The sequence below is a fragment of the Botryllus schlosseri genome, chromosome 9 (genome assembly GCF_051294905.1).
Source record: "Botryllus schlosseri isolate E-star chromosome 9, Bs_hap1, whole genome shotgun sequence".
Lineage (NCBI taxonomy): Eukaryota > Metazoa > Chordata > Ascidiacea > Stolidobranchia > Styelidae > Botryllus > Botryllus schlosseri.
In genome coordinates this window covers 101781-112782 of record NC_137244.1, presented here as the reverse complement: position 1 = coordinate 112782, position 11002 = coordinate 101781, and the positions used below count along the sequence as shown (strand labels likewise).

General features: G+C 39.4%; 1 protein-coding gene across 2 annotated transcripts in view; it reads left to right on the top strand.

Annotated features, from left to right (window-relative positions):
• Positions 1-1012: 1012 nt before the first annotated feature.
• LOC145446992 (uncharacterized) overlaps positions 1013-11002 on the top strand; it is an 81475-nt gene continuing 71485 nt past the window's right edge. For both annotated transcript variants that reach the window (XM_080325411.1, XM_080325410.1), the window contains exons 1-4: positions 1013-1156; positions 2645-2743; positions 7048-8499; positions 9143-9456. In XM_080325411.1, coding sequence (XP_080181537.1) covers positions 1084-1156; positions 2645-2743; positions 7048-8499; positions 9143-9456 — 1938 coding nt within the window. In that variant the 5' untranslated portion in view covers positions 1013-1083. The remainder of the gene's footprint in view (positions 1157-2644; positions 2744-7047; positions 8500-9142; positions 9457-11002) is intronic.

Here is an 11002-nt window from a genome sequence, read left to right as displayed (position 1 = left end):
TTCACGCATCTTTGCATAGTGTAATTCGTTACTCAAACAGAGCTTTATGATTTTATCGGATTCGTTTGAACCAGAACCTTGTATAACCAATTAAATTGATTAACGTCAGACAGGCTGGTAAGTAAGTTACACTTCGGAATGGTCGAACTATTTTAAGATTTAATTAAACTGTATGGCTTGACATGAATGACACAAGTGGTACAGGGAGTCATGAGAAGAATGACAGGTTGCCAGTCATGGATCATACCCGCTAAAACAGTTTTTGATGTAGAACTGTACTCTGATATTGTATAGTTGCTTCGAGAATAATAGGTTTTGAAGTACCGTTACAGTATTATGCCAGGGATTATGAAATTCTACTGGAATTGTAATTTTCAATGTATAATGCGCAAGATTTACCGATTTTTCGTCCTAAAGTAGGAGCTGCGTATTATACATGGATACAACAAGCCTTAAAAAAAATCTCGTTCGACAAAAAACTTGGAAATCACACCTTCATGTTTTTTTTTCAATCGCGCATCACTTTCGGCCATCATGCCCAGTAATTCGTAATATAAGTGTAACGCGCTGCCAATTTGCTAGAAGCGAGCGTGCAAACCAGAATGACACCTTTTACTTAAGTACAACTATACTGTGAATGCAGGGTGCGTGCAATACATGAGTACAGGCTTTTCCCAGAATTTGCATGCCATTTTAAGGGTGCATATTATACATAGGGACATACTATAGTTTGAAAATTACGGTAGGCCTATTCCTGAAGTAGAAGCTTATTTGTCGACTGTTAGGCCTGGGTCTTGTTTGATTGGAGTTGGACTCCTGGTAAATACATGAACATAATAAAAATTGACTGCTTCTTGCATGGTTGATTGATGTGATTTGTTACTAAATGGTAATCGAACTTCACATGGATGATAGGACTTGTGAATTTGTGACCGTTTGCAGTTGCTGACTTGAACAGTCCAATCTTATTTTTGAGTCTCTATGTGTCATGCATATGGAGTTTACGATTTAACATAATTTTTTTTTTTTGGATTTTCAGTATTGTATGATGCGGTTGTTATTTAATATCATGTGATAGTTATCATGGCGGAAAGGTGTCAATATGAAGATTCTGATATCAGTGATGCTCCTTCATCATCATCAACCAAAGCTACCGGTAAGGAAATCCTGAATCCTTAGCTATCTATTTATTTGATAAATATTATAAACATGGGATACCGTAGTTTTTTTTATGTACAATGCGCAAAATTTTACGGATTTTTTTGTCCTAAAATAGGGGGTGCTCATCATGCATAGGTACAACAAGCCTTGAAAAATATCTCTGCCAAAATGAAGCTTGAAATCATGTTTGGTTTCAATTGCAAATGACATTCAGCCATCATGGCCGGTATTTTGTATTGTCAGTGTTACCCGCTACCAGTCGCGAGAAGCACGTTGCCAATTAGCGAGAGTCTGCACTGCACAACAGCACGCGATTCTCTGCTGAGTTGGTTTGCCGTTTGTACGTGAACAAAATTATGTCATTGATTGCTATAGCAGCGGGCATTGTACAATGTAGGCCTACACAGGCTACACCTGTTAGGTGCAAAGGCCATTGAATCAATGTGTTGTTGTTCTTTTAAAAAGCTAGTACTTCCAGATGGATTGATTACTCGCATATATTTGCTTACATATATATGCTTACATCAAATTCTTAGAAGTATTTTTGTTGCGGTAAACCTACGTGATTTCAACACAATGTGCTCATAATTCGCGGTACGAATTCTTTTTGATGATTTTATTTAAAGCGAATGAAAAGAATGTTATCCAGACATACCCACCCAATTATGAATTGGACATTATGCTACCGTATTTATCAATGTATTCAAGTGAAAAGATAGGGCATGATTTATGATTCAGTTGACTGGTGCGGCCCGCGAGCGATTTGAAGGTTTGAATTCGACCCGCGACGCGATTTGAGTTTGACACCCCTGCCTTATACTATATAATTATATATAATCTTAATTCATATGTCTCCATTAGAAATACACCAACTACTGCGACACAATTTTTCTTCAATGTCCCTGATACCGCCCCTCACGCCCACCCCCCTCATATCGCTTTGCCAATAGTTTCAGCACCCTTTTGAATTCAAATCGAAACGCAGGGTTGCTGGAGCCATGGTTCAGAACCACTGTTCTGCAGGAATATTACCCCCGAATTTATGACTTCGTGGTAAACTGGCCAGGTTCTGTTGGTTGAGCCCTGGTCAGTCCTAACATTTGCTGTAAAACTGGGACCAATACTTTGCTGCTTGGCACTGAAAGGTCTGTTACGGCATGGCGTAAAAATGGATGGTTTTGCTCATACTTGGCAGGGAGATATTTGAATATAGTATGCAAAACCGTGTGTATTTTATATATAATCACGATTTTAACACCATCATTTCGATGCGATGGCAAATCACAGCTATGACTATTGATTAGGCCTACCATATTCATCATCAGTTCATCCGCATATCTTGTCATCAGCAATGTCTATCAGTTTTACGACATCTCAAAAAAGCTAACTTTTCTGCTTTAGACGTAGCAGGCCTGCAGAGTGCTAAATATTTTGCCATATTTGGTATTTTCTGTATCCTAATAATAATTAAAATCCACCCTAGCCGCATTCATTCAAGGAACCTGTGGCGATGTGCACTTTACAATGAAAGACCATGCTAAACTCGAAGTGGTGCTTGATCAAGGTACATCACGCCGTGAAGGTGAGTTCATTTGAATATTTTCCCGTTCGCACTGTCGTATGTATGGTTGTTGTAAGAAAATACATGATGTCCAGGAAAATGTTCATCAATGAGCTATATCTCTGCAGTTAAATGAACAACTCATTCAGGTGTGGAACCTCGCACCACCATCAGCGTTTCAAGCAATTTCAATCAATGCGAAGTCTAAACCTACTGTGTTGCGCACAAAATACTTTGCTGATTTGAGTTGCTTATCAGCAATTCGTCATGATATATTTCCCGAAACGATTTTCACATTCTATACATATGTATTCCGCATCTGTGGCATTGCCGATTAGGATGAGTGGTCTGTTCGCAAAATAACTTAATCTGCTAACATGGAATGGAAATGGGATAAAGAAGCGGTGTTAGACCATTTTGCTATTCACTGCCGCATTTCAATTACCGTACATATATTGCATACTGGGGGACTTCGAACCGATAAAAGTCCTCTCAGAGTTCTGTGCCATCAATGTTTTCTTGTGACATACCTTGCGCACAAAAGTTTCTAAATGTAGAAGTCGAATACTCCTGAAATGGCGCCTAAACAATATTTGCTTAAAATGAGAGGCTGTTGTGCACCAGAAATTCATCCCAGATATTTGTGAACCTTTTCTTTTTCAGTCGTCATGTAACGAAAATTGACGCAAACTTGCAACGAAAATTCTAAGGCAGTTGCAGTAGTAAGTTCAATTACGCTATGACTCTGAAATGTTACCAAAACATTTTGAAGAGCTTCTTGGAGGTACAGAACTTCAATATACAGTTAAATAGTATATTCATATTGAAATGAACCCGAATATTTTCGGCTGACACTCGTCAGGGGTAATCGTCAGCAACTAGTAAAAAAATCTTACTGGATAACGGTTACCCTGAACTCGTCATCAGCCGCGGCATGGAGAGGAAATTAACGCAATTACCTCATAGGCACACTCGTGCATAGAGCGTTGATGATATGTTCGGATAACAAACTGAGTTTAGAACTTGACCACATCCGAAAAATCTTACTGGATAACGGTTACCCTGAACACGTCATCAGCCGCGGCATGGAGAGGAAATTAACGCAATTACCTCATAGGCACACTCGTGCATAGAGCGTTGATGATATGTTCGGATAACAAACTGAGTTTAGAACTTGACCACATCCGAAAAATCTTACTGGATAACGGTTACCCTGAACACGTCATCAGCCGCGGCATGGAGAGGAAATTAACGCAATTACCTCATAGGCACACTCGTGCATAGAGCGTTGATGATATGTTCGGATAACAAACTGAGTTTAGAACTTGACCACATCCGAAAAATCTTACTGGATAACGGTTACCCTGAACACGTCATCAGCCGCGGCATGGAGAGGAAATTAACGCAATTACCTCATAGGCACACTCGTGCATAGAGCGTTGATGATATGTTCGGATAACAAACTGAGTTTAGAACTTGACCACATCCGAAAAATCTTACTGGATAACGGTTACCCTGAACACGTCATCAGCCGCGGCATGGAGAGGAAATTATCGCAATTACCTCATAGGCACACTCGTGCATAGAGCGTTGATGATATGTTCGGATAACAAACTGAGTTTAGAACTTGACCACATCCAAAAAATCTTACTGGATAACGGTTACCCTGAACACGTCATCAGCCGCGGCATGGAGAGGAAATTAACGCAATTACCTCATAGGCACACTCGTGCATAGAGCGTTGATGATATGTTCGGATAACAAACTGAGTTTAGAACTTGACCACATCCGAAAAATCTTACTGGATAACGGTTACCCTGAACACGTCATCAGCCGCGGCATGGAGAGGAAATTATCGCAATTACCTCATAGGCACACTCGTGCATAGAGCGTTGATGATATGTTCGGATAACAAACTGAGTTTAGAACTTGACCACATCCGAAAAATCTTACTGGATAACGGTTACCCTGAACACGTCATCAGCCGCGGCATGGAGAGGAAATTAACGCAATTACCTCATAGGCACACTCGTGCATAGAGCGTTGATGATATGTTCGGATAACAAACTGAGTTTAGAACTTGACCACATCCGAAAAATCTTACTGGATAACGGTTACCCTGAACACGTCATCAGCCGCGGCATGGAGAGGAAATTAACGCAATTCAACGCAGAAAAACGAACAGAGCCCACCGCACGAAAAATAAAAGATGTTTATATCCATCTACCGTGGATTGGCCCCATTTCCACCCGCTTTGAAAAACAATTGATTTCTGCTGTCAGTAAGTGTTACGACACGGTCAAAACCAATGTGATTTATACAACAACACAACTGCTCCCTTCAACACGCAAAGACATGCTTCCTGCACTTCAACAAAGTAATGTAGTGTACGAATATAGGTGCCACTGTGATTGTGGCTACGTGGGAAGAACGTCAAGACGTCTGCAGGACCGCATAAACCAACATGTCCCCAGATTTATCAGAACTCGCTCAGCGAAAAGCTCACCCTTAACTCATCCACTTAAAATTGATGCTGATCAATCAAAGGCCATTAATTCTGCCATCGGCAAACATCTGTTGGATAATCCGATTTGTGCCAATAATTATCGAGACGACCGATTTCGAATCGTAGGGCGAGGCCGCTCACAATTCCATTTGTGTGCCTTGGAATCAACTTTTATCAAAATACACCAACCAAAACTCTGTCAACAAAAGGAGTTCGTGTACCACCTAAAAATAGTACATTGAACGCTCTCTCTTTCATGCTGGTGACGTCATATTTTGTGATACGATTGTTGATATACAATGTTCTTTCCAATTCTCTACTAGTTGCTGACGATTACCCCTGACGAGTGTCAGCCGAAAATATTCGGGTTCATTTCAATATGAATATACAAAAACATTTTGTATTTGAAGTTTTCAGACTCGGCTAATTAGTTAACAGACGTTTGAAATAGAAATCTGTGATGTTTTACCCAAATCTGTCCAAATTAAGGGATTGAAACCTCGCCACGGAATCCATTTTCTCCTGTGAACTTGTAGATGAGCTGGTAAATAGAATTGACTTAGCTGGGTGTTAAATGTTCACTCTAAGCTACCCAAGAAATTGAAAAAAATCAAAAGTTTTTATTATCGTTGATATATGTTGTATTAGATGTCATCCTTCATATACCCAAGTATTATCATGATTGGATGCACCTATGTGCCACAAAGTGGTTCTCAGTGACTGGGTTTGGTGACTGTTTTTTGCCAATCAAAGCTGATATTGATCACTGTTAGAGGCTGTATTGGATTGTCACATCTATCACAGTGTCATTTAATGTGTCATGGCATTTGTCAAGACATGCAATTGACCACGGAATCGGATTTTGTTCGAGCCATTCACCGCTTTATGGTCGACTATTGAGCGACTATTGCAAAACGTGGGAAATCAAGGGGGGAAATGGGAAGTCAATAAATGGAAATCTACTCATTCAGAACTGTGAACGAATGGACAAGGCTTTCAAAAGCAGTATACATGGCAATACAGGAGGAAATATAGCATCCTGGCGCTTTTTAGACTATCAACTGTGTGAAATTTTGGATTTTCAGCGTGATAATGTGACTTTTACATGTTCCGAAATTAAACTGGCTTTTTCTCAAAATTTTCTATTTTACATGCCTTGAAAGTTTATGAATCATTTTTGAGGCAGTAAAAATCGTCCAATCAACGTCCAAACAATTTCATTTATTTTTTCAATTTTTAAATGTTATTTCCAGAGAATAACCCTTGTTTAAAAAAAGAGTTTTATTCGAAAATTTGGGGTAATTTGAATCTATTATAAGCACAAAAAAAAATTTCACCAAATAATTTTGCTAGAAAAAGATTCCAAAAACAATAGTTTAAAAAATCATAAAATCGGATGAAAGTCAAAAAACGTTGACCAAATTTCACCAAATTTTCACCAAAGTTTGAATGTTGAACATAGCACCTTGTGTCGAAATTTCAGAAAGATTGCTTCATTAGTACTAAAGTTATGGTTTAGTTTAGTTTAAAGCAGTAGAAAAATGAAATTTCACTGGCTACGGGATGAAATTGTTAGGTGTGCTAAAACACCAAATTTGTCTCAATTCCAACCAGCAGAAGTCAAATTCTTGCTGTAGAAAGTTTAGGATTTATTATATAAATAGGCCGCCAGTACAGACGATGCACACCTCTCTGCGACACCAACGAAATGCAGTTTGCCATAAAAATTTAACTTCATAGACAATGTTGACAATTATTTTACCTAACATTACAATTTTGACAACATTTTGATTCATAACCCGAACTCTTGTTTCTGCAGACGTAAACTACAGGAGATTGATAGGGGTTATAAACCATCATACTGAACAAGAAACGGCTGACGGGATTACGGAAGACTTTAAGAATGAAATGCTTTGTGAACCAGACTTCGAAGTGTTCCCGCAGATGAAAAAAGTCAAAGTTGCCGACTACTATAAAGGCCGTTTTCGCGAAGAAAATCTTTCAGCTGCCCAAACCTCTCGTGAAATTATAAGAAGTTCGCAAAGTGAATTGATAGAGGAAATCGGGTTTCACAGCCAACAAGGCGACGACGGTAAATGGATCACAATCGAAGAGTTAATGGAATCGATATCCAAAACAGAGGAATTACGTCCACGCGATGAAGTGGGTTACACTGCTGTCGTAGCATCCGCGGGATCGGGCAAAACTACTCTAATGCGTAGAATTGCTCGAAAAGCGCTTGAAATTTCCACTGTGAATGAAAAAGGTGAACGCGCTCCTTCCCAACTAAAACGAAAAATGATATATTACATTGAATTAAAGAACATGGTAGAAGAGAACAGTATAAAAACATCCAAGTTTCTATTCGACGGTCTCTTCAAAAATGAATCTGAAGAGGAAAAAGCTTTCGAATGGCTGGTCGAGAATCAAAGTGAAGCAATTATCATTTTTGACGGGCTTGATCAAATGACGTGGGATTTTGAGGAGAGTGGCTTCCGAAACATAAAACCGTATCAGAAAGCGAGCTCTGCGATCATCATGTACAACATCTTATCCCGCAAAATCCTTCGTCACGTCAAAATCATTGTCTCGTCACGTGAGTTCAAAGTCTCCGAGTTACCAGCGGACGCACGTCCGGAAGATATCATCACACTTAATGGCCTCACACTCCAGGACGCTTATAAACTGTTCACTTTTCTGCTCTGTAAGAACGGGCAGCATCTCTGGAAGAGAATTGAAATTATGTCACCGCGATTATTGCAACTAGTATCGGTCCCGGTTTTCCTGATTTTGATAGCAGTGGTGATGGGAATTGATCCAGATAGACCTCCTCCGTCTACCGTGACAGAACTGTACAGCAGAATCATGTTAGTCTTACAGAGTGTAGAAAATATCCGAAACCATAAGGAAATCCTCTCGATTATCAACAAATTGAAAGCAATGGCGTTTGGAGGAATGGAAGAGGGGCGAGTCGTATTCTACAAGACAGATCTTGATCACTTTAAACTTTCCGCGGACGAAGTACAAGATTTGATGACGAAAGTTCCTGGCACTAACATGCTCAGCCGTCGCTTGATGGAAGGCGACTTTACTTTCTTCTTCTGTCATCAAAGCATGCAGGAATTTCTGGCAGCTAGTTTTATCTCTGAAATGAAGCTCAAAATGTTCTGTCAGTTTGATGGCCAACATCTACATGAGAAGCGATGGTCCGTGGTTCGAAGATTCGTTACAGGCATCGTTTACATGAAATCTAGTAACGATTTTCACAGCGGTGAGTCATCATGGTTTTCCGCGGCTATTCTGCCGCAGCACCGATTGATTATTATGGGTCGCTTATGGGTTATCATGACTTTGATGGTATTGTCACAATCGAAGGGGTGAAATAGTCGAAAGATATCAAATTCATACACGGCCGGTAAATAAGTCTTTACATTCAGTCGGCTAAATAAAACTTATATATCTAAAATCTGCATAAGTTCGCAGATTATTGAACGTGAGCGCTACCAGGGCTCATCGATGACCACTATGTGACATTGTTTGTTTGTTTCGGGTATTTATGGTGTCTGTCGACTATAGGTGTCATTTACACCAGGCCGATTTTTTGCATTTTTGATTTCGCATCCGCCGACTTGTAGCACGGCCAACTTCTAAGCTTTTTGAAAGATACAGCTTCCGGAGGGTGAGTCCAAATAAACCTCCAACACTTAGATATGAATTCTGGAGCCGATCTTAGTCGAACATGCGATATTGATGCGCATGAAATGCTCTTGTTATTGTGAACTAGACACTTGAGTTCGATGACTCCTTTTGAACCCTGCCTCATCACAGTCATGTGAATTATTCAATTGTTACGTAACCATTAGGCAAGAAACATTACGAACACCGGTACAATGACATTGTGTATTGCTTGACAGTCTCGGATCAAACACAGAAGCAAAAAGTTTTATCTCAATCGATCCGTTCACAACTTCACGTTACGACTAAATCCAAAGATAATTACGTTCGCATGGAACTATATACAGCAATCTACGAATCGGGCAACGACAATCTTATGAAAGATCTTTCCGTCATCGACGCATCCTTCATCTCATTGAATCGCGATGAAGCTCACATCGTTGGATCGCTCGCAGCAAGGAATCAAAGCCTTGGTTCTTTGAATTTACAGTACTGCCGTATCGATGACAAGATTTACAGCATCATGGCAAGGTGTCTGGAAAATCCAATACGAGTGAGTCATACTTTTTCAAATGATTCATTTAAACTATATTATGTGTTAATCTGGAATTTATCTCATATTGAACCCCCTATGATATGAAGCAATATTCACATCTTTTCGCGGCGATGCAGTGTTCGTAGCAATCCATTCGGGGTGATAATTCCGCGTCGGTTAGGCCTATTGCGGGAACCATTGCAATTTTCGAAATCATATTCGATGGGAACGATATAGTAGCAACCTGCTCAGTGAACTATGAACATACATAGTATATGCAGAGGTGGTCAGTAACGAAGTACTTCTACTTTTTAGAAGTACTAATATAGTTTTCCTCTACTTCTGGTACTTACTCAAGTAGATCTGATTTTCGCTACTTTTACTTCTACTTTTTAATATTTTGTGATCTACTTCGCTATTTTCAGTTTGTCAAGTACAAGTAGTTCAATCTTCCAATCAGGAAGATAGCCTGAGGAATTTCGGAGCTGTTTTCAAGGAGTATACTCATTTGATTTTCATAAAAGTTTAGTAAAGCAGAGAATTTTCGTCGCGCTTCGTGCGCAGTGGATACGTAGTGACCAGTATAATTTCACGAAAGTGTCGGTGAATATAATTTAGGTGGAAGTTTGGCGTGGTTCCGTTCACACCACATTGTCAAAATGTCAAATTACAACTACGATCAGGGTTGTAGCCTAGTCACGAAGGCTCCAAGTAACAAGATAATCTCATTTTCATAGTTTTGACTCGAATGAAGTCGAGTCATTTTATACTCACCACCGAGTCCAAGTCAGCGATCAGAGTGTGGAGTCCTAATCATGATATTACGACTCGAGTCCAAGTCCTTGTGTTGACGTCTCAGCTTCCAAGTTAAAGTCTTGATAACCCACTTATTATAACCCAGTTTGTTGATATCGAATGGTTCGCTTGGTAATATATAAATTTTCCTCACTTGTAGCAGTTTCTGGTCGCATTTTGAAGTACCAGTACCCATTGACGAAATCCCAATAGTGTGGTCACTTTACTATTCTTTGAAATTTCAATGAAATGTCGATCTTGCCCGTCTGAGTCTCAAGTCATATGACTTGGTTCGAGTCATGCGGAGTCATCGGAAAATCGTGACTCAAGTCTTTAGAACCCTGACTACAATTACAATTACTATTAAATATGTAAGTACAATTATTAATGCAATTACTGGTAAAAGTCTGACTGATTCAGTACAGAGGTGCTCTTTGACAACTGTTGCGACGTATTTAGAAACAATCTCAAGCTAATCATGTTTCATTCATGATGGTACTACGTAACTACGTACTTCAATTATAAAAAAAAAACTTGAACGTATTCGAACTATAACTAATCATGAGCTCTGAAAAATACAAAAAAGGAAAAAAAAATTAAGCGACTACTAATCAAAAGGTCGAGCGACTGGCAACGACTTATAGCGAATAGGATACAAGACAGTCGATGAAATGTACCGTACTCAACCGAATACTCACAGCTGAGTAAGGTGAATGAAATGTAATTGGTAAGGCAATAAGGATGATACCGATAAGGTGTGTAAAATTAA